At 40.1% G+C, this 24,665-nt stretch overlaps 1 protein-coding gene across 3 annotated transcripts in view; it reads left to right on the top strand.

Annotated features, from left to right (window-relative positions):
* The window catches only part of CADM1 (cell adhesion molecule 1), a 326,949-nt gene that overhangs the window by 250,456 nt on the left and 51,828 nt on the right, over positions 1-24,665 (top strand). For all 3 annotated transcript variants that reach the window (XM_024751830.1, XM_024751829.1, XM_024751828.1), the window contains exons 2-5: positions 9,785-9,931; positions 11,508-11,660; positions 18,264-18,401; positions 20,576-20,734. In XM_024751830.1, coding sequence (XP_024607598.1) covers positions 9,785-9,931; positions 11,508-11,660; positions 18,264-18,401; positions 20,576-20,734 — 597 coding nt within the window. The remainder of the gene's footprint in view (positions 1-9,784; positions 9,932-11,507; positions 11,661-18,263; positions 18,402-20,575; positions 20,735-24,665) is intronic.

Here is a 24,665-nt window from a genome sequence, read left to right as displayed (position 1 = left end):
TAAACGAGCATCACAGAATCAAATCCATTGAGAAGAAACTCCTTGCTTTGCCAACACAATTAGTTTTGTAAGAAGCCTCTGTATTCAGATTGTTCTCCTCCAAGGTCCAAGTTGGATGGCTGTGGTTATTTTTTAATTAATATTTTTTTAAGAGGCTCTTTTCTCCCAAGAGCCTCTAAGAAGATTTAGCAGGCTTAAAATGACTGTTCCACAAGGTGATTTCAGTGCCATCTCACAAGCAAATAAAACAGTGACTTTCCCACTTTGGGGGCTCTGTTTTTTCCTCTCTCTTTTAATTCTCAGAAAACGTGTCCACTGGAGGAAGTTTTTCTTCAGTGTGAGGCTGTCTTCTCTCCAAAAAAGATGCTATCTTTTTGATGAACGAAAATGCCATGAAACCTGTCCAGCTATGAAAAGGAGTGAGAGGAGAAGAAAGTCTGGGATTTTCACATTTCATTGTGAAGAGCAAAAGGATTCAGTGATTATTATTATCTTTTATGGTTTATTCTTATATTCCTCTTTCTTTGATTGCCTTCGCTTCTTGGATAAGTGGATTTTAATGGAAAAGCTAATTCAGATCTTCACGTTTAGTGGACGGGTATCACTCCCCACAAACATTCTATAGAGGGCACTGAACCCTCTGCGCTTTATGGGGTCAGGCAGCTCAGATCATAAGCATCATAATTGCTTGGCCCTCTTGGTGCTGTGGGCTCTGATTAAAAAGTCCTATTGAGCTCAGTCTTTTAAGAGGAAGGCTTCTAATGCGATGGTTAAAACTGAAAGAGCATAGGCGCAGCTGCCGTAACTACTTTCTTTTGTCACAGTATTTCTGGAAAAGAGTTTTCACACATCTAATCAATGTTTCCTTTCACAAAAGAGATTCTCATCCTATATGTAAATATCACTTGGACTGTATTGACCAACAGTCAATACAGTTGAACTGCTTGACCGCGGTTCTTCAGCCTTAATGCTGAAAACCAGTAGACCCAAAGGTAAAAACAGCTTGATGCTTATTAGTCTTTAAAGTTAAGGCTCGGGTCACCTTTGGTTTGGCATGGTATAAGAGCTCATTATCTTGGAAGAGAAAAGCAGAAACAGCTCTTCTTACAAAAGAAAGAGCACAAGATTAAAGGATTTCATGGGGACAAGAGAGTCTTGACATGGTCCTTTGCAATAACTTTTGTCCTGTTTTAAATCCTGAACTTTCCAATTTGTAAGGTGATGGTGGAATTATCAAAATCTATTCACTAGGTCGATTTTGTTAGCCTTAGATCCATCAAACCCTGGGTTTGGGAACTCTGAAGGCAAAATCTGGCCGTGCTCTTTCAGAGCTACGCCTTCTAAAAGGGATATTGCTAGACATGAGATTTGCAGAACTGGACCTTCGTGTAAGTTGGTGTGGCTGAACGCGTCGTGGCAAGTCACCACTATGAGCATCAGTATTCTTGGCTGTCCCTCCTTCGTGTGCATTTTCGAGTTAAAGGTGAAATTCCATCTTTAACCCCCTTGTGGTTGTCTGAACAGTGATTAATGAACTAGATGTGATTCCTTGCAGACCTTTCAAAGGATGGATGAAGGATGGAATTTCAGCCTTGTTTATTTATTTTTTTTTTGAAACAGGCCTTTTGCATCATACAGCTTTTAAAATCAATGTCCTTTTTTGAATGCTGAGAAAACAAAGGGAACTTCTCAAAAGTGTATGCAGCTTGACACAAGAGGCCTTAATTGGTGTCAAGGAGATGTTGGGATGAATGGGGAAATGCCCATTTAGCTGGTAAGACTGAAAAGTGGAGCCTTGTTCTGAGCTCTCATCTCAACGTATTTAAACTACAGCAAAACTGAAACATATTTGCAATATAGATCATAATGACTCCAAAGGAGCCATTATACTCTATTATGTAATTACATAATCAAAGCATGCATAGTAATCAGCTTTTGGAATTCAATGCTAATCAAACATACCTCTAGTATGTGTTTAAGCCAAAATAGAGAACGTTAATTTGCCATTAGTCAACTGAACAAGAATGTGTACACAGAATATTCATGAATTGCTTTATGTTGTGTCAGATGATATTTTTTTGTTTTGTGTTCAGGGGAAATCAACAGTTTTAATTGAAGAAAAAGCCAGCACTGAGGGAAGATTACTCTTTAACTTGCCGTTCAAAAACTTGCCTCACCTTTTCCTGATTATAAAAGGAGATTAGATTAAATTCAGTTGTTTTTTTCCTTCCATAAGCTCAAGTGATACAGCAGTAATTATATAACAGGAGATTCTTAGGAGATCCTGACCATCTCCATGCCATAGGATAAAGTGTTATGAATACTACACTTGAAACAAAGCTTTTAATAAAAAGAATAAACAAACAAACCTTGAGCATCTATTGCTTTTGTAATTAGAAGCAAATCAATAAATGTTATTTAGAAATAACCAAGAATAGAAATACCTTGATGAGCCATCAGGAGATGGGGCCTCATACTTGCCATGTGATCTTACTTACATATCTCCTCCCTGGGCCTCACTGTCTTTATCTATAAAATGAGAGAGTTGATCTGGAGGTTCCTTTTAGTTCTGTTGGCCTTGGTTTCCACAAGACTTCTATGAAGAAGAAGGTGACACAGAGGAAATGCTTTGGTCCGTGCCATGTACTCTTGCCCACTCAGTTATCTGTTGAGTTGGTTTGTCTTATTTTAACTCTGAGCTTGTGAACTGTATGGTTCGCGTTCATAATTATTTTGACCATTGAGTAGACAGTCCTTGGAGCAGTCAACAAATTCGACTTTACTGTTTGGGATAGCAAAACATGGATGAGGATCAAAAAGGTTAAGAGTAGCTTTGTAAACAGCAGACAGATTGAATGCTTTTGATTTTAAATAAATACTCTAGTATTCACAAAGGTTGAAGTATTGTCTCTCTTCGAAATAAAGAATTGTATTTATGTTGAAGAGGGCTCACCCTTAACCTTAATCCATGGTTGATAGACCCATCGTTTTCTGTTTCGTTTTTTTTGGGCCGCGCCTCGCGGCACGTGGGACCTCAGTTCCCCCACCAGGGATGGAATCTGCGTCCCCTGCAGTGGAAGCGTGGAGTCTTAACCACTGGACTGCCAGGGAAGTCCTGGACCCATCGTTTTCGACACAGGTTCTCACTGTCTTTTATTTGCACATTGGATGACTGAAAATGTTACTGTAATATTTAAAGGGGTCTAAATTCTTTCATCAAAAGCTTTTGTGGCTTGAACTTCAAATAATTTATTTTCAAATTACTTTTACTCTAATTCTTATTAATTCAAATAGGTTTCTGATTTGATATAAAACTCTGTAAATGCAAGGAACAGTTTAATGAATTGAAAGATAGGATTGAGTCTTTTAAAGGAAGTGTACGAAATATGCTGACAATAATTGCTTAGATAGAAATCACATCTTAATGGCTTTGTTAATGATTTATAGTGAACGCTGTGTTTACGTTGACTTGGAGGAACATGTGCAGTTAGAAAGATTTCTCCCTCTGGGTTTCAGCAGAATCTTAATTTTTTTTTTCTTTTCCTGAAATGTACTCAGTTCTAAGGCTAGCTCTCAGAAACGTTAGCAGGAATTGCAGTGCCTCTGTTGGTGATGGTTGTCTTTGGGTTGGGGTAAGGGGTTTTTCTTTCAAGTTGGGCACGTAACTGATATGGTTGTAAAAATGGGATCCAACAGAAATGAGAATGGGGGAAAAGCCATTTGAAGCTTTAAGACACAGGGCTCACATACCAATAAGAAATAAGTGTTTCAAAAACATGCAAGTTTTTTGCCTCTTTAGAAAGTCTCAACTTAGTACAATTTGGAGGGGAAGAATTAATAACCCCAAAGCTGTAATTAGTGTAAAATTTCGATAACTCTGGTGGCTTTTTTAATGGCTACGTTGATCATTGGCAGGATGATTTTTTTGTTGGTTTGGTTGGGGTTTTTTGGACAGTCTGTGTTGCTGGTTGGACTTTTGCCTATTTAGACAACCTGACTATGCTGATTTCATGTTAGGTTCAGCCTTCCACACAGCAGAGGATTAAAAAAAAAATGTTCCCCTAATACGATTTTGCAACTGAAAGAGTAGAACAGGGGACCTTATTTGCTCTTTCTCTGGTCAAGCTGTCTTCCCAGTAAAGAGTCATTGGTGCTCCTCGAGTCAGGAAGAGTTTACATAGTTGCCATAGTATAAACCGAATTCTGTTCCAACTGTGACTTGCCCTTTTATTATAGACTTGACTGGAGAGACTTCCCCGGTGTAAATGAAGTGCTTTATTTATTAACAGCCAGGCAGCGGGGGCCAGAGCCCTCAGTGCTGGCAAACGCTGGCCGTGCACTGGTAATAAAGGCATTCTCCAGGGGCAGTGTGCTGAGTGCTAAAAGAAGGAAGCAGTAGTAAACAAGGTGTTTTACATTCAGGACAGTTTCTCTCTCATCTTGAAGTGTGTAATTGTGTTCTGGATAAATTATGGAAATAAAAAAAATCAGAAGTTGCTTATAGGGAAATCACCCTCTTTAAAAACAAGTAAATTTTCCAAGGCAGAGCCGGTAGAACCTTGGCAACAAATCTTGAGGTTGGCCGGTTAAAAAGTACAAACTGTATGGGCTGGAGAAGCTGATGTAACTGGGTTCAAACACCAGCTCGGCCACTTAGCTGAATTCCATTAGGCAGCTTATTTCAATTTCTCCGTGTCTCAGGTTCTTAATCTTTAAAGTGGAGACATTGAAAACTCCAGGAGTTTGAGAAGGAAAAGCGTGCAAAGCCACTAACACAACGCCTAGCGTCAGAGCAACATACGTTCCCTTCTCCCAGTCCCGGTGCCTTAGAATGCTATTTCTCATTTCAGCTTCTTGCTCGAAGATTTGCCCCATCACCCCTTTCAGGCAGTTCTCTTGTTGGTCAAATAGATTCCAACCCAGTCTTAGTGTTCTGTGTAATGCATTTACATAGTGTTTATAACAAAATGAGGTTTCAGGAAAGAATCCATGAGTTAAGTCAACTGATGATTGAATTAATGGGGGATTTCTGAGTCCACTGCATTCCCAAGCCCACTCCAGCCCTAATCAGCTCAGCTGAAATGGTCTTTACTGATCATCAAAATAAATTTTATCTTTTTTTTTTTTTTTTGCTTTAGGTAATATGCTTTTTCTTCCTTGTAATGAATGTCCTGGCAACTTCTAGAGTACTTTGGGAGACCTGCTTGCGAGAGAATGGGCCTCTCTAATGCCAGAGTTTTATTTTTAGAATTTGTGGGTCAGATAGGGAAGTTATAGGGAATACAGTTGCTGGTATAAATTAAAAGCCAGTTTGATTCCGTCTCTTAAACCTCACCCACATATACCAACTAGCAGTCAAAAATGTCTATACATGTCAGACGTTGTTCCACCCTTAAAATAAATTACCTTGCTGATAACAGCCTTATTTAATGGCTACAGTATATTGTACCTACTTGATTTCTTTTGCCCAGAACGTGTGCTATTTCTGCCCTGACGGTATATCTGCTAATTGAATTTTAGAAAATCGGAAGAGTTTTTTAAATGGATTATTTAAGAAAGGCACCAAACTTACCTGTCTGTAGCCTTCTGCTACACATCAAATTGTGTTTTGTAACAACCTAATTGTCATGATATCTGTTTCAAGGGGAAATTTATCAAGTCACAGTGCACCCTTCTGTTTGGAAGAAATAGTTGCAGACGTGAGCAGAAATTATTTTTACATAAAGGCTTCAGGCGGTTAGGAGTACTGACATACATAGCATATTTTCATCGCTGTCATTCGCTTCCTTTGCCTCAACTAAATAGGTCATTATTATTCCATTGCAGCCATCTTATGACGCTCCAAGCATGGAGCTCTGTGTAATATAACTACTGTCCAGCTGACCCATATAATTTATTGGTGACTTTTACAGAGTGCCATCCTTGGGCCACCACCATCAGTCAAGGCACTTTGATATCTTGCAACACTGATAACTTTTTAGCACTTGTATTGTAACCATGTTAACACAGCTACGAATTGTCATTTTCCGAGACAGTGGATCTTAGGTTGGCCTTCGCAATTTCAAAAAATAATACAGTAGTAATGATGATACCACCGTGGATTTGCAGAGCCTGTTACGTGCCAGAGCACAGCAAGGGCAAACATTTGCAGATGGCAAAAGTTTCACCTGAATGATTTACTCAGTAATGACACATTAAAGGGATCTGGTCTTATATTCTTTAATTATAAGTAATAAAGAAGAATGTTTAGAGTTTTTAAGAAACGTACAAACAAAAAATCCCTCTGGTTCTGTTTTATTACTTTCCTTGCTCTAAATACAAAACCACAGTCAACTCCTCTGCTCCTGTCTCCCTTGCAAATGTTTCATAGCCTTAATATGAATATAGACAGAATATACTAGGGTTCTGAGTAAAGACTAAAATTAGAGTGGATGGTTATTTCCACAGAAACTATTCTATTAGAGCTTAATTGAATTGCGCTTGGCTTTAAGTCCCAGCATGTGCAAGATGGTGGTCAGGATCTATAAGGCCAAAGGGATTAAGGCCTTTCACTGGGTAGCCTTTCCATGTGTTTCTTTTATAAGCTGAAGATTCTTATTTGTATTGCTAATAAACTTCCTTTAGGTAGAAGAAATCTCCTCCACAATCCGGTAGACTGGTTTGATAGTCTAACCTCCTCAAGGCAAGTCCCGTGTTTCAAGACAGAACAGCATTTGAATCATGCAGTTTAATGTTTCCTTACTAGATTGGGTTACCCTGAGGAAATGGAGTATTGTCCTTTCTGTACAGACCTCCCCGCCAGGGCCAGCAAAACCACCTTGAAAAGCTTGCTCAGTTGGCAGGAATTCCTTTTCCCTGTTTTAGTCTCAGATCTGGGAATAAACTGCTCCCCCCAGCTTGGTTCTGAATTCTGTGTTTGTCACGGTGACCCACTGAGGAAAAAATAAGCATGACTTCGTCTCCTCTGATCACTCTTCCTCTTTGATATTATTCTCTAACACTCTTCAGCCCACTAAGCTTTCACTGCTGGATCAAGCTAGGGAAGATTTACCTTTTCACTTGCTACAAGCCCTGTGGGCCTCGTTCTCACACCCAGGTTACTTCCCTGGATCAGAGGTCTCAAGGTTGGGTTTCCTTTTGCTCTGCTCCTCAAGCATCAAGAATTTTTGTTTATCTGTGCCTCTAATAATTTTTTCCTTATCCCTCTAGTTGCCTCTTTTCTAATCCTCTCCCGTAGGCTGGTCTATTTCTAGGTGGATTTGGCTTAAAGCCATCTTAGACGTCCCTTCTCACACTTCCCAACTGTGTCCTGCCAAAAAAGGATGCTTCAGCAGAAATACGAGAGCAGGTGGAAATCCTCCATTTACTCAAATTGCATCTCTATTTATGCGGTCTCATTCTTTTTTTTAGAATAGTACTTATCTTTGACCTTTGTTTCTTAATGTGACAGGTTTTTTTTTAGAGAGTGAATAAGCCACCCTGAGTTGATATATAATTACATAGAGAGCTCCTTGAGAGCAGGGACCGTGAGCTTTCATTCTTGTATCCACACTACTGGCAACACGTACAGTTGCTTAGTTGGGATTTGACATCTAGAGAAGTGATGGTGGTGATGATGATAGCAGCTACCATTTATTCAGTTTTACGAAAGGTAGCCACAGTGCTAAATGCTTTACACTGATTATCTTTCTTTTTTTTTCTTTAAATTTGTTTATTTATGTATTTATTTTTGGCTGCGTTGGGTCTTCATTGCTGCGCGCGAGCTTTCTCTAGTTGTGGTGAGCGGGGGCTGCTCTTCGTTGCGGGGCACGGGCTCTAGAGCGCAGGCTCAGTAGTTGTGGCGCACGGGCTTAGTTGCTCCGCAGCATGTGCGATCTTTCCGGATCAGGGTTCGAACTCGTGTCCCCTTCATTGGCAGGTGGATTCTTAACCACTGTGCCACCAGGGAAGTCCCTGATTATCTTTCTTAATCCTCCCAACAGCTCTGTGAGATAGCTTTTAATTACTATCCCCACTTTACAGATGAGACATTGTCTCAGGGACTTTAAATAGTTTGCCTAAAATCTTACAGCTAAAAAGCAATCTCTCTTGTCCCCTCCCTGATTGACCATTGTACCTATTGCCTATATTATACTTTTTGTTCTGTAAGTGGGAATTAGGGATCAGTTTTCACCAACATTGCAGCTTCTTAGAGGCTAGGACAATGTCTTATACTGCTAAATCCCCTGCTATGCCTGGTGCGGAATTGGACATTCAACAATTATTTCATCTTTTGCTTTTGAAGTCTCCTCTCCTCCTACCTGTGCTGTGGATCGTTTAGGACATTTATGAGGGGCCCTGGCTACTGTCACTTATCCTAGAAGCAACAAAGTAGAGCAGATCTGGAGATAATCCAGATATCAGTGGATCTGAAAGCCTAGACTTTTTGACACGTTCTGTAAGAGATTTTCTATATGGCTGGAAGAGAGTAGTCTGTAGAAGGGGCGTGGTTCAGAACTGCCTGGAGCTTTGGGTGAGTCATGAAGATGTAGTTTCTGAGAACAGAGTAATAAAGTGAACTGTAAGGCTTCCCAGGATTTTACTGAGTTTCCAAAGGGTCATAGTCAGGTCCCCACCCCTACGCAATAAATAACGGAACTGCCTATACTTTGGGAATCTTGACATCCACTTACAAGGTGAGATTGTTTACTGAGCCCTCCCACCTACTTCTATTAAGTGACCCCTTGAGTTTTCTGTGAGGTGACCAAATAGCTCAAGGGCATTTGAGCTGAGGTTCAGTACAGTCATTCCTTGGTATCCATGGGGGATTGGTTCCAGGACTCCCACGGACACCAAAAACCTCAGGATCCTCAAGTCCTTTCTATAAAAGGTATACTTTAGGGCTTCCCTGGTGGCACAGTGGTTGAGAGTCCGCCTGCCGATGCAGGGGGCACGGGTTCACGTCCCGGTCCGGGATGATCCCACATGCCGTGGAGTGGCTGGGCCCATGAGCCACAGCCGCTGAGCCTGCGCGTCCGGAGCCTGTGTTCCGCAACGGGAGAGGCCACGACAGTGAGAGGCCCGAGTACCCCCCAAAAAAAAAAATGTATACTTTAAGTCATCTCTAGATTACTTATAATACCCAATACAATGTAAATGTTATGTAAATAGTGGTAAAAAACAACGTAAGCACTATGTAAATAGTTGCTGTCGTGCAAATTCAAGTTTTGCTTTGGGGAACATTCTGGAATTTTTTTTTTTTTTTAGTATTTTCGATCTGTGGTTGGTTGAATCTGCGGATGCCGAACCCGCAGATAAGGAAGGCTGATGTATACGTATTTCCCCTACTCCGTTTGTGGGAGCTGCTGTTCCTCATGACGGCCAATACTCTTACCTTTCCATACCTCTCCAGCATACTACTTGGCTAGTAAAAACACTGGAGGCTGGAACGTGGACATCACAACTTCTGACAGCACGTTGATTCCAGGCTTAGTTGTATTTTGCCCCTAGATCTAGCTCAGCTTAATAGACTCGTTTTGTGGACTATTGGAGAAAGGTGTGTGAGCCTTACCAAATGTGGCTGCTCCTGTCTATTTTCTTTTTTGGCCGCGCAGCTTGTGGGATGTTAGTTCCCCGACCAGGGCGTGAACCCGCTCCCTTGGCAGTGAAAGCTCGGAGTCCTAACCGCTGGACCTTCAGGGAATTCCCATCGTGTCTATTTTCTAATTCACTTCTTGTATCTCATTTTAATTGATCCTATTAACCAAATTTTAATTGATGGAATTTTTTTCTCCTTTTTCTAAAGGTGATGGACAGAATTTGTTTACGAAAGATGTGACAGTGATCGAGGGAGAAGTTGCAACCATCAGCTGCCAGGTCAATAAGAGTGACGACTCTGTTATCCAACTACTGAATCCCAACAGACAGACCATTTATTTCAGGGACTTCCGGCGTAAGTTTCCACCTCTATAGCATTAGATGGCAACTTTTTTTCCTACACGTTGTCTTGATAGAGATTGCCAAGGCCTCCTTTTTTTTTCTTTTTTTTTTAAAAATTTAATGTTAGATGCTTAAAGTTTAATCAGTTCTTCAGAGGAAAGAAGAGACATGCAATCATAATCTTCCTACTTAATAGAAACCTTGAATGGTCCTTTTTTAAAAGTAAGGCAGTCTTCCTTTGCAATAGGAATTGATTGTAGTAATTCAAGGTGAATTGCCGTTGAGTCCCAAATACTTAGCTGACACAAACAACTCAAATAGGGTAAAGCAAGGAAAATACAGCATTCTCAAAGGTAATCTGTTTGGTCCGAAGACTGAAGTTTCCTAGGCAATCTGTGCCTATAAAGACAAAACCAAATCTCCTGTCACCATAGCCTGTGGTAGATGGAGGTGCCCATGTGCTGAAATCCTTCCAAATATAAGATCGCAAAAGCCAGTAATCGAAACTTAATTGTATATCATAGCAATGGTTCAAATGGGTGTCAGGATTTGGCAAGAGCAAGAATCAGGTCTTCCGAAAAATTGCGATATGAGAGCATTGGTGCCTAACCAAAGTAGGTGTCAGGCATGTCGCCTCCTGCACACTTGTCCCCATTCTCCCCAACACCTCAGAACATTCATGACCTGTGGAAAGAGTTATGAACATAAGGAACATGAAGAGGACTATGGAGGGTAAAAGGAGAGAAGCCAGCTTCTCATTGTTAGAATGAATTTTTGTCATTAGTATATACTGATCTAGCCTTTGCCAAATTAATATAAGGATTTTAAAAGTGAATATTAGACATCAATAAAAAGCCCGCGTACATTACTTTTGGGATGACTCTGACTTCCTACTTTATGTCTCATCAGTTTCATCCCCGTGGAGCTGAACGCAGTTAGAAAATGGGGTCAGGTCTTAAGGCGCCTGTAGGCCCCAGGCCATGGACTTTTTGGCAGTGCCACCTCAAACCACATGAAACACAAAGATGCATCAGAGTTAAATTGGATTGTTTTGCTATAAAGTTGTTTTTTAATGATTTTCATTTTGCTTTTGCATTTACTAATAATGCTGTTTTAAAATTTTCTCTCATAGTATTAGAACCTCTATTTCTTTTAAGGCCTCAGATTTTTAGAGACAATTTAAAAGCCTGTAGGTTCTACTCCCTGAAATTTCAGTGCCAAAGGGGGCTCATTGCCTGCCCTTTCCTCCTGTTCTCGTTCTGCCTGTCTCCAATAGAAGATCCGAAACAATTTATGAATACGTGCTCAAAACTGATAGCAAGGGATATGCATGTGTACACAGACACACACACCCATGTGTGTGAGTTTCCTTTTGGGGCAGGGATATATATGTGTCTACAAGCAGTTATTGCAGAAGCCCTAACTAGGAACTCAAGAAGCACAAAGAAGTACCCACCAGGTGCAGAAAGACTTAATCCGTGTGTCTGCTCTGTAGCTGCCTTTCTAGTCACCTGCCTTTTGCCTCCCCTCGGGAAGGCAAATAGACTGTCGTCTTTCTCACAACACTAACTCTGTGTTTTGTTTTCCAGCTTTGAAGGACAGCAGGTTCCAGCTGCTGAATTTTTCAAGCAGTGAACTCAAAGTGTCGTTGACAAATGTCTCAATTTCTGATGAAGGAAGATATTTTTGCCAGCTCTACACTGACCCCCCTCAGGAAAGTTATACCACGATCACAGTCCTGGGTAAGCAATGCACCAGGACTTGTCCTGGGAAACGAGGGGGTGGTACTTACTGCCAGATGGCTTCCAGCAGCTAGGAAAAGGTTAACCGTAAATTTTACTGTTTTAGGAAGACTCAGCGCCCATCTTGCTGAATTTTAAAAATAGCCTATTTTACCAAACACTCTAAGGAATGGCAATCAGCAGGCTCTCTAGATTTCACCTGCTCTTGGGTTTCAAGCTTCAGAAGCAAAGATCAAGAGAATTTAGAGCCCTCAAATGAATCACTCACCACATGTAATGTCGTTGCTTCTACCTACCAGGACTTTTTTTTTTCCCCCCTTCTGTGCAGTAGAGGGGGAAACAGGCTACCACATCTGCACCCTGTGGCAGAGCTCTGATATGAAACCCACTTAATGATTTTTCCTTCTGAGTTACATCTCGTTTAATATTGTTGATCTCCTTTTCTTCAACTTGACTTATTGCCTCATTTATTGCTCCCACTCAAGATTATGCTGTAAAAATCATACCCCATGAACACATACTTTGCCACAAATTGCAACCATTAGATGTAAAAGAATGAAGAGCTTCTAGGGAGAGAAGGCTGATCATAAGCAAGGACTGTGGACTGGCTGTTGAGTACACCCCTACCTCTAGCGGGTTAAGTATCTTCACGTATGATGGCTAGATTGCGACTTTCAGCAGAATCCCGGTAGCCAGGTTTCCACGTGTATGTTTCGATAGAGTCAGCAGATACTCCTGTGGTGAAGGTGGTCTGAACTAGTCCCCTTTTAGACAAACATAGACTGCAGTGCCTAACACCAGCCGATTTGGATTTTTGAAACTGAGTTTTCAAGGACCTACACTATAGCATGAGGCAAGATCTCTGATTTATACCTTCGGGAAGACGATGAATCAAAGCCTATCTGAGGCGGCAGACTGCAGCTTTTCAGTGTAACGATATGAAGATTAAAGGGGAAAGATAAATATGAAGGATGTTTTTGCTTAGTGTGTGTGAACATATATGTATTCATGGGTGTATGTATTGATCTGCCTCATTACTTTGTTGAAACACAGCTGTAATAGGGAACATTTTTTTTTAATTCATTAAACTAAAAACATATCCCTAATGCTGACATATACGTTATTGATAAGAGGAACACTGATTTTAGACAGTCAGGTTTCACGTCTGGCCATGTTGCTTCTGCTGTGGTCTGTTTAGTGATTGTGTACGTGTTTATCTCTAATGGCGCCTTTGATCCCTATTAGATCTGCAGAAATAGTAAGCGTGGAAGGTTTGGCTAGGATGAACGTTTTGGAATTTGGCAGATGTACCGAAAGTTTTCTGGAGAGGTCTTTGAAACACTGTTTGCTTGTTGGAGTCAGTCATCAGCTGCATAAACTTCAAATAGGCCATCTTCCCATTGACCCACCATTGTTTATGGTGTGTCCACAAAAGTGACGGCAATTAGATGGAATATACTTAATGGCATTTTGCATTTTCAGGATGTTTCGCCACATATACCTTTAAGTATGAATGTCTTTATTTCAAAGAAAGAGATGATAATAATAGAGGTTAGTCGTCTTGCCCAGCTTACAAAGCACATGGTGAGAATCAAGAATCTTAGACTTCGAAACAGACCTTACTCTTCTGCCTCAGAACCTCTGGGTCTTCTAGTCTAGGTTGTTTTCAACAAAATCCTGAAGGCTGCTGTTTTAAGATTTTCTCCCTGAAGGTGCACATCTTTTGTTTGCAGGAGTGTATCTGGTCTTTGACAAGCAGTTACTGCCTGTCAGTTTTCAGTGTTTGGTACATTTGTTCTCAGACCCGCTAGACTGGGCCAGTTGGACGGAATACACCCAGCACTAGGCTTTTGAGAAGCATTATGCCTGTAATCCTTTTGGAGGTCTGATTATTCTAGAAATAATAGGTTCCTTGCTTGTATTGTATAGAAACATTAACTTAAATATACTTGAAAGTAATGCTGGTAGATGCTCTCTTCGCAGATATTATGCATTCATTTAATATTCCTTCCACTGAATTTATTCTAGGATTCCTTGACGGAGTCAAATTATTGTCATCGGCGCTTGAGTCTTTCATATTCCAAAATCTGACAGTTTCCGCTGATACTCGTATATTCAAAGCTTCCTCCTAAGGTTTAGAGTTTTCAGGTATCATAATGAATGAAGAATGATCTATTAGCATCGTCTTCGTTTCTATCTGTGGTTCTCTGAAAAGGACCCCATATGTACTTACACAGCTGTCAAACTTCCTGATCAGATGAAGATGCTCATTTTAGCGCATGCATCTTTATTAGTTGTTTGAAGCACTCAGCAAAAATTTCAGCATAATTATAAGACATAGAGACGGGTATCTGTTAGTTACTGTTCTGTTTATTATCTTATCCATGTAAAAACTGAAAACTCCCCTGTGATATTTTGCGTGCATTTGGATGCCTTTTAGGGTATGCATTCACTTCTCCCACTTGTGATGAGTTTGCTTCTTTCTCCAGATCCTACTACTGCTCATGAAAGGAGATGAGTGAGAGAGAGAATACGCTGCTTTAACATTAGCATAGTTACTGATAATAGTAGCGAATCTTATTACAGCCCTGTCCTAAGATTGGTGTTCACTCACGATTCCAGGAGCAGGAGAACCTAATTATTTTAAAGGGTCTTAGAGTGAGATTCCACGTACTGATCAGCTTTAAGTCTCCTCTTTTGTTGTAATTAACGTGACTCATCTTGATATTGCTGATTTTTTTTAATGTTGTAGGCGTAATGTTTATAATTAGCACTCTTATAGATGTGAAGTTAGCTAAGAAGAACGTCAACATTTCTTTGCTGTTTTCTAGTATTTCCCTCTACGTGACTTTTATTCAAGTTTCCATCTCTATGCACCTCCTTAGATATATCTTTGGTTGTTTTCATTAATGGCTGCAGGCAGTTTTCACTAAATATGTCTGTTTAGTGGACCATGTATAAGTGTATTCTCTGGTTAGTAGCAGTTCTAATTCATTTTTTTCTTATAAATGGATTTTGATACCTTACTAACTGCTTTCGTATTTGAGTAGACATTATGAAGTTAAAGGGGAAAACGGGAGAATGAATAGACCAAAATAAACTTTAAGATTTCCTTGTCCTACCCCCCTTTTTTCAGAAAGATAGACTTAAATCACTTCATTTATATTTTCTAAAGCTTTCTTGCTTTAAAAAAAAATCTGAGAGAAGTTAACTTTATAACTGATATCAGTGAACCATTATGACTCACATTTTATTTTATATTTGTAAACCAAACAGCTCCTACTACATTTGACTCTTTCTTCTTCTAAACTTCGTAAAGATCAGTAATACTGGTCACAGTCTTGAGAAAACTGTTTATGGACTTGGAAAAAGTCATTCAGCCATTTCTCAGGATGTTCTTCTCAACAATAAACAAGTCCTTTATTTTTCTACACTGGTCATATTTTCCACCACTTTTGAAGTTTTCCACATGTCTACCTTGGCTGTCAAGTTACAGGTGATGTCAGCTCTCCAAGAGGAGCTAGCATTAGTACAGGAATCACTGGGAAGGATTAGGGAAGTGTAGATTATATCTGCTGCAGTAGAGGAGGTATTAACATGGATAAAACCAAGCAACAGGTGATCTAGATAAGGACCTATTTGCTGCCATTCACACTCTCAACCCCCAAACAAAATCTAAGAGACATTGGTAAATTTTCCTCTGGCCTAATTTATACGTACCACTTGCCATTTCCTTACTTTTTTTTTTTTTTTTTTTTTTTTTTTTTTGCGGTCCGCGGGCCTCTCTCTGTTGTGGCCTCTCCCGTTGTGGAGCACAGTCTTCGGACGCGCAGGCTCACTGGCCATGGCTCACAGGCCCAGCCAGTCCGCGGCATGTGGGATCCTCCCGGACCGGGGCACGACCCCGTGTCCCCCGCATCAACAGGCGGACTCTCAACCACTGTGCCACCAGGGAAGCCCCACCATTTCCTTACTTTGAAATAGCAGACATTATTGATAATGTGAAAAGAACACGCCATCATCCTTATGACCTTCTACATCTGATGGAGAGAATTAAGTACTTCCTCTACTAAGAAGTACCACTGAAGGTGAATTGCTAGTGGAGGTTAGAAGAATCCTGTGAGGAGGAGAGAGAGCTCTCCAGTATCTTCAGACTCAACACGAGAAAGGAGAGGATGAAAGAAAGATACCTGGGAACACACAGAAAACTAATATCTGACAAAGACTATGTTTGAACCTTAATGCCGTCAAGACCTGACAATTGATATTTGCTGGAACCTTTTAATAGCTCCTGGATCTATTCCCATCAGGAAGATTCCCAGGTTACCACAGAATGACCACCAAAGTGTTTCTCCCAAAGTTATCCATGCATACTGAAATCTGCTCTATCCCATCCTGTAGTATTTTCCAAGGAAGAGAGCTTTGTGTATTACACATTACCTTTAGCTATTTGCCCTCTTTTTCTCATCTGAAGAGAACCCTTCTGTGAGTATCCCGTCTCAATTTAAGTTTCCTTAAATTGAGTAGTATCCCATCAATTACATTACTCAATTACATTTCTCATTGAAAATCTTTGCACATGTCAATATCAGAAATTATTTTCATCACGCCATTTTTATTTCTGCCTGGACCTTGAAAAGAATTAATACTGTTTGACTTTCAGCCCAACATTTGTTGGGAGGACATTCCTAGCTCTTTTACTCCTTAGTTATTCCCTTTTTATCTAAGCCTTTTCTTCTGTTCCCCATAGCTCACCAAGATCTTATTTTCTTTAGGCTTGGACAGTCTTTTCCTCTGACATTTGCTCTATGCTCTAACAAAAGCATTTTTTTCAATATTCCTATTATACGGCACACAGAATTTAGTAATATTTGTTGGGCGTAAACATCTAGTCTCTCTGTGTACCCCATATCAGCTATCTAGGTATGTGTAATGAAAATCTTTAACCTACCTGATTGTCATCTAGGAAGGATAAACTGCGTTGAGGAAATAGCTAGCCAAATCATCCCATTTACTTTTATACCTGCCTTTCTGTCTCTTAAAATGTTGGCAGATGTGCAACTCCAAATTGGATGTTAGACTATCTCTCTTTATGCTTATTTCTTCTTAAAATGTAAACTAGGGTAGTTCTTTGCCATATTTAACTACTCATTGGGGCCACATCACTTTAGCAACACATCCAGTTGAGCAACTGTGTTAGTTTCCTGTTATACAGGGAACAAAGAAGAGACGTGATTTTGCTCCAATAGTTACACTCCTCCTACCAACTATCTTGCTGAGAAACATATACAACAAATCATTTTCCTTTTCCTTTTCCATAATTCTCTATAGAAATTTCCAACTGCTTCAATTCAGTGTAAAAGTCTTCCTGTGGGTAGAATTTTCACATTGGACTGGAACAGTTGGAAATCTCAAATACATGGTTTAATCCCATAATTTATTGAAGCAGTATCAGAGATTTATTATTCAACTTGATCATCAGGATGGCATGTTTATACATATTTAATTTCTTGTTTCTCTTCTGAGTTGAGAAACTTATTAATCATAAGTCTTAGAACCATCTTTGCTTATTCATGGTGGTCAGCACATATATTTTTAGATTCAGTCTGCTGAATTCAGTATTCTTATTGATTTTTATTTCAAGAAGCTCAGTCTTGACATAAGGTTGCACTTATATGGTTTCATTGTCAACTCAGTTTCTGAAAAGATAACATGCTTTCTTTATCAACCACCGTCATTACTCTTCATTTGATATTCAGCATTTTAACCCCCAACTATTTTATTCTAATCATTTTATTACATATGTGTTTAATATGCTTAGACAAGAGTGGTTTTAATTCTGAGGTAGAAATCTAACCTACACTCAATAGTCTTTTCCACCTTTGGTTTCTAAAATTTGCAGCTTTAGATTTCAGAATATAGAAAATCATTACAAATTAACTGGCATTTCCTACATTACTACATCTTCATAGCTAAAGGATTTTATTACTACGCCATCCATCAGAGGTCAAGATCATATTCTAGATCTCTATAAATAATTTGAACTGAATGGAAGCGGCTCTGAGGCACAGTTTTTCTCTGTATGTTTATGGGGAGTGATTCTCTTACGGGACTCCATGTTTTTGATCTTTGCTGGTTGACTTTGGAATCTTTCATATGAAGATTGAAATCCAAGGGTTGAGTTTAAGGACAAATATTCCTATCAGAGACTTCCAGGAAAGGAGGATAATGTCAATAGTGTTTACTCCTCTTGCTTTTATATCTGCTTTCTGGTCAATTTTCTAATGACCGATTGATAGCAAATCTAGTATCTATATTTTTATAACTTGGTCACTGATAACTTAGGAGTGGAAGAGTGGTCATTTTATCAGATAACTTTAGGACGAATTCTGAAGTAAGGGATTTTACGTAACTCGGTTTATTTGATAATGACTTTGTCTTTCTTCTGTCTCCTCCAGTGGCAGTTTGTTTTAAATTCCCTTCAGGAATGTCTATTGTTTATCTCCTTTTTTTTTGAGAGCAATGGTCCTAGTTTCTAATGAATAGAAGAATATGCCCAGAAATAGATTCTGTGTTTAAAAAGCACACATGTTTAATTTGTAGTCCCACCACGTAATCTGATGATCGATATCCAGAAAGACACTGCAGTGGAAGGTGAGGAGATAGAAGTCAACTGCACTGCCATGGCCAGCAAACCAGCCACGACCATCAGGTGGTTCAAAGGGAACAAGGAGCTCAAAGGTAAGATGCGAATTGCCTGGTACTGAGGAAGCCAGTCCACACTCGATCCCAGCAGGAGTACATCTTTGTGGACGTTAAAGACAAATGCAAAACACACCCCTGAACAAAAATGCTCATTTATATTGGGTTGGCCAAAAAGTCCGTTCTGTTATAAGCAAAAATGAAAGACACATTTTTCATTTTCACCAAGAACTTTATCAAACAGTGTATTTCTTAACCGAACGATCTTTTTGGCCAACCTAACATATGGTTTGCAATCAGTTAGTAAGTGTGTCTGAGCCCAAAGCATAACGGCATTTTACTGTTCTAATTCATATCCTCATTCTGTTGTTTGAGGGTTCATGGTGATATGTGCTGCTAGATGTTTACTTAGAGGCTCAGAGAGAACCAGACCTGTAAACTAGAACTCGCTAGACCAGTTAGAATCACTGAGGTATCCCCTGAGCTCAGGCTGGCCATGTCTGTACCCTTAGTTCTCCTTGCTTTTACCCTGTGACCCAGGGTGGGTCAGGACCCCAGATTCTTGTGTTACACCTTGAAAAAAATGTATAGCAGTCTTGGCCATGGTGAATACCAAGTCATTCTAGCATCTGTTGGACTCTTGGTTGTTTTGACAGTGGGCTTTCCTGCAAGGGAGCTTGTGCTAAGCAGCTGAGAATCTATCTTCAGAGCGAACTTGCAGGCACCACCCTTCTTGAGAAATCTGTGATTCAGTTGCCCATGTCAGCAGCCTATTCTTCTGCGACGTTTCTGACTTTGTGCTGGCAGCACAGGCAACTTTTTTTAACCCTGCTCCTATTGTCTCTCCCTCAGTACCGGGCCATCTAGATTTGATTCCTGGATCCTCGGACATCTGCCCTCTTAGCCACTGCATCGGCTGAAGGATACAGCCTAGCCCCTATTTTTGACTCTCTTTTTGCCAGTTATCCTAAGTTCCTCATGCATGTCTGCATTCCGATTCCCTTCTTTGCAAAAGGTTGCCTTGCAAGTAGTACCCAGGACAGAGGACTCAGGGCCTGAACTCCTCTGATCATTTGACAGAAATGCTTGCTGTGTGCCTCAGTTTCCTCTAAAATGGGGATATTAATATTTACATACCTTGTGTGATTCTTATGAAGATGAAATGAGTGAATATTTGTAAAGAATGGGGCTAGTGTCTGGGCCAAGGTAAGTGCTCTGTATGTGCTTGTTAAATAAATAAATAGTTCCAGGAAGAAAAGAAAGTCCTTTTAGAAAGAGGATATAAAAATCTATATCTAGAAACAGAAAAATCTATATATAATGGCTTAAGTTTCAAAAAGCTTGCTCTGTTTTAATCTCCTATTTCCTAGGTATGGCTTTGGAAGGAAGGAATTTCTCATTTCCCCTCTGCTTTTCTGTCTAAGTGAATTGAGCCATTAAATGTGTACCAATAAGTACAAAACATTAAAAGAAAGTTAATGGTGCGTCATGTCCCAGGGAGTGCTGAGTTCAGGAAAGGGGCCTCCTTGGCCTATTCATCCCATCCGGAAGCCTCCTCCCCCCCTTTTCTGGGTGTTCTTGGACGTGGCTCCCTTCTGGCCTGAAGCCTATATCTTACTTTGCTCTACCCACTGCCACTGCATTTTTTTGTGTTCTTCCAAAAGTCTCAGAGTTTAAACATTTCAATTACAATTTCATTTAATTGTAGTTGCTTTCCCTGTTAATTGCTGATGGGGGTGGGCAAAGGGGGTTGTTTATATCTTTACTCCTGATTGAAATTACTTAAGGGATTTGGATGACGTCCTGGAATTTTTAAACCGCATTACAGCCTAGTAGATGTGTTAAGTTCAGATGGTTGTAGGGAGAAAAAGCACTTCTCTTTTCTTCCTCTCTAGTGCCTTGAGCAGTCAAATGTCAAAATGGGTCAACTTTCAGCTGCTTGTTTGTGGGAAAATTTAAGACAGAAGAAACATATATTTAAATAAAAATAGTAAATAGTATGTAGAGTTGATTTTATCTTAAATACTATCCTGTAAGGCTGAAAAGTAGGAAATTATCCTTTTATCAGTTGTCTACCCCCAGATTACCCTTATCTGGAGTGACTTCCATTATGTTTATTAAAATAGTAATGTTGGGGCAGAGGGAGGGAGGAGAGGGTATTTAAGAAAAGAGTGAGACTCACTCAGCTCTGGTTTCTTGGTATGTCCCCCCAGGCAAATCGGAGGTGGAGGAGTGGTCAGACATGTACACCGTGACTAGTCAGCTGTTGCTGAAGGTGCACAAGGAGGATGATGGGGTCCCGGTGATCTGTCAGGTGGAGCACCCTGCCGTCACTGGAAACTTGCAGACCCAGCGGTATCTAGAAGTACAATGTGAGTACCTGTCTTAGTCCTTTCTGGCTGCTGTGCAAACTACCACAGGCTAGTGCCTTATAAACAACAGAAATCTACTGCTTACGGTTCTGGAGGCTGGGAAGTCCAAGGTCAGGGTACCAGCACGGTCAAGTTCCAGTGAGGTCCCTCTTCCTGGTTCATGGCTGGCGCCTTCTCACGGTGTCCTTACATGGTGGAAGGGGCTAGAGATCTCTTTGCAGCCTCTTTTATAAGGGCACTAATCCCAGTCATGAGGGTTTCACGAACCTCCTGACCTAATCACCTTCCAAAGGCCCCACCTCCTAATGCCATCACATTGGGGATCAGCATTTCAACGTATAAGTTTTTGCGGGGTGGGGGGGGACACAAACACTCAAACCATAACATTACCCAAGTATTTTATCCTGAGGGTATAGAGTAGCAGTTCTTTAAAAAGACTTCAGAAGCCACTTATTGAATACATATGTTTTTATATAGTTTAGGTAGAATTTTCATCTTGTTGTCTTGGTAGAAAAATAATCAAAGGATTATTCTACTGAAACACTGCCATATTATAGAGTGCCAATGAGGATTTTGAAAATACTACATTTAACCCAAATGTAAAACTTGAAAATGATTCCATCTGCTCTAGTGCATGACTTAATTAATTAAATTTTGTGAATATTGACTGTAATCTAGGGTAATTCCAGCCGCCCCCCGCCCCCAGCTTTATTAACCCCATCATAAGTGCTGAATTTTTTTATAGAAGGGATTTTATTCCCACTGAACATCAGCATCTTGTTTTAGATTGCAAGTTCTCTTCTATTTTAGCTTAAATTATAGCGATGAATTTAAAAGTGGAACTCTTTGGGATGAGTGCCGCGGTCTTGATGGCTTCATCAGTAAAAGCTGGATCGTGGTGAGTGAGGTTTCTCCTCACTGTGCCCTATGGACTAAAGATGCTCTCCTCATCTTCTCCTCTGGGCTCTCCTACTTGTGGGAAAAGTATCTGTTTTCTGCACAAAATTATCCTTGCACCAAAGTTGTGGCTGAGTAGCCAGCTTCTCACTTTTTATCAAAAGACTTCTGTAACTTGGCCTCTGCAAAATTCCAGGTGGCCTTTGGGTGTGCCTAGTGAAAATGTTACAAGAGTTTGATTGGATGTCAATGATTGGGCATCAGATAAAGGAAAAGCATTACTCTCTATGAATTATTCTATTAATTTTCTAGGGCTGCCATAACAGATTACCACAAATTTAATGGCTTAATAAACAACAGACATTTATTCTCTCACAGTTCTAGGGGACAGAAGTCTGAAATCAAGGTGTCGGCAGGGCCAAATTCCCTCCAAAGGCTCTAGGGAGAGGATCCTTCCTTGCCCTTTCTGGCTTCTGGTGGCTCCAGGTGTTCCTTGGCTTGTGGCCACATCACTCCACTCTCTGTCTCCGTCTTGACCTGGCCTTCTTCTCTTCTCTGTGTGTCTCTTATAAGGACACTTGTCATTGGACTTAGGGCCCACCCGGGTAACCCAGAATGGTCTCAATTCAATATCCTTAACTTAATGACATCTTCAAAGAATCCTTTTCCAAATAAGGCCACAGTCAGAGGTTCCAGAGGTTAGGAATTAGGTATGTATTTGGTGGTGGCAGGGGTGGGCACCATGAATCCCCCTATGATTTGTATCACCTGCTTAGGTTGCCTGAGCAAAACAGGGGATGGAGAAAGTTATAAAAAGTTGCTTCTACAAAGCCATCCCATTCCACTTTGTGAGCTTGGCTCAATTTAACATTACATAATGCCAGTTTTTCTTGTTAATTCATTTCATCTACTTCATTATGTAGCTTCATTATGGGCATCATGCTTATAATTTTCATATCACTAAAACTATTGTGGTGTAATGTCCCTATAATGGGAAAACAGAAAACATCAGATATTATCTAAATTGGCAGATAGTAGATTTCTTGTGACTTTGTTAATATGTAATTCATTTAAGCAAACTTAATATCCATTAACTTTCCTTGTAGGGGTCCATTAGCTTTAATAATACATTAGCTCCTTTGTGAGACCTGAGTAGCTGTTCACCCAGTTTCCACCCCTAAACGCTTAGTTTCCCGGAGTATCTTCTAAATAGAATATAGCCCCACCCACCTACAGAATTACACTCATTCCCAAATGCAAAATATTTCAAGCACTACACCTCCTACCCCTTGGAAGACTTGCCAGTGATCTTTATAAAGCCTTTTCTTTTGAAGATTCAAGTGAGATTTGTCCTTCTAAGAAAAGGAATAAAGCTGCATATCTGAATCCATTTGACTTCAATCTTACAAAGTACTGCTTGGCCTTAACTGCAGGAAGGTGACTTTAATGCCTTCCCCAAATTGAAGACACATCCCTGGGTCATTTTTAGCTTTAACATGACACCTTTTTATGGAAGACTCTGTTCTTTTACCCAGCGTAAGCCATACAAACATTTTATCCTTTGATATTCCATTTCTTGGAATGTATATAGGAAAAATGTCTTTTTGCATAAAAGAAGGTTAAGGATTACAAAGCAATGTGTTAATCTGAATGGAGTTTAGAGTCTGATCTGGCATCTTAATACGATGCTTCATGCTCAAGAAAGTCACCTGACAGGTCACTACCCTCCCTCTCTAGAGCACTACTGAAAATTTTGCGGAGTCAGCCAGGAATTCCTTACGTAGCATCTTCAGACACATTGGAATTCTCTACTTCATCACCTACCAGCTTTACTCTTCTTGAACACCAGCAGCTATGGACAACAAAAAGCCTCATGCCTCAGATGCTCAAGGCACTCAGCCTTTGGGCACTAGAACTTTCTCAGACCTTGGCAAGTGGTGTTGGGGGTTCAGCTCCATTCCCCCCATAGGAGGCCCCTCTCTGCAGACAAGCCACACCATGTCTCTCTCTTTTTTTTTTTTTTGAAGTATAGTTGATTTACAGTGTTGTGCCAGTCTCTGCCGTCCAGCAGAGTGACTCAGTTATACACATAGAGACATTCTTGATGGCCATGAAAAAAGAAGAGGTACTTGAATGCCTGAGATTCAGTAGCCAGTGTGCATGGATGGTGAATTATTTTGGATACTCTTTGAGGAGTAACATTAGACCATTATTTTTTAATTGGCCCAAACTCTGGACTCAGCAGTTCTTAAACTTCTGGGGATCGTTGACCCCTTTAAAATCCTTTGACAGCTATAGAGCTGGAAATGATGACATTCACCACATTTTACTTCCAGTATAAGGGGTGTATTTACAGTTTTCCTAATTTTAGGTATTCAAGGGCCACTTTCACAAGTTTTACCAAATCCACGGGTCATCCGTGTTCGTATCATATTTAGAATTTTTAAGTCATTTTATTGCTTTAACCTAACCAAGACCTGTGTAAAAACACCTGTAAAATTATGAGTTTTATTTGCTATGTATATTCTATCTAGTAAACTTTAAAATAAATATACAACAATTATTTTTTAATGTCCTTTCCTTTGCCACCTAAAAAGATTTCCTATACTATCAGTGATAAACATTAGTTTATCACCAGGACATCCTGAGCTGGTCCATGGACCTCAGATTAAGAATTACTCTACTCTGGGGAAATGAGACTACCTTCGAGGCAAATCTAACCTGATAGGATTGGTGTTAAGTATACTCAGTTCAACGTTGGCCCATTTTGCTACATGAAGATTTTTGGAAACCTCTCTCTACCTCATCTAAGATGGATGGATATTAATCAGGATAAGAACAGAGTAAAATGACAGATAATGGATTTGAATGCTGTATAAATTATGTCCTTTTAGAAAATACTATTTTTTAAAAAGGAAATGAAAACCTACTTTGTATGCCACTGACTATCTTAGTGGTAAGATATGCCACTGAATATCTTACTTTAAAAGTGACAGGAGCAAGGAGGAGGGATAAAATGAAGGGAAGGGTTGCA

Source organism: Neophocaena asiaeorientalis, unplaced genomic scaffold, assembly GCF_003031525.2.
Source record: "Neophocaena asiaeorientalis asiaeorientalis breed wild unplaced genomic scaffold, Neophocaena_asiaeorientalis_V1.1 scaffold479, whole genome shotgun sequence".
Classification (NCBI taxonomy): domain Eukaryota; kingdom Metazoa; phylum Chordata; class Mammalia; order Artiodactyla; family Phocoenidae; genus Neophocaena; species Neophocaena asiaeorientalis.
The sequence above is the reverse complement of the archived record's forward strand: the minus strand, read 5'-3'. Positions and strand labels throughout refer to the sequence as shown.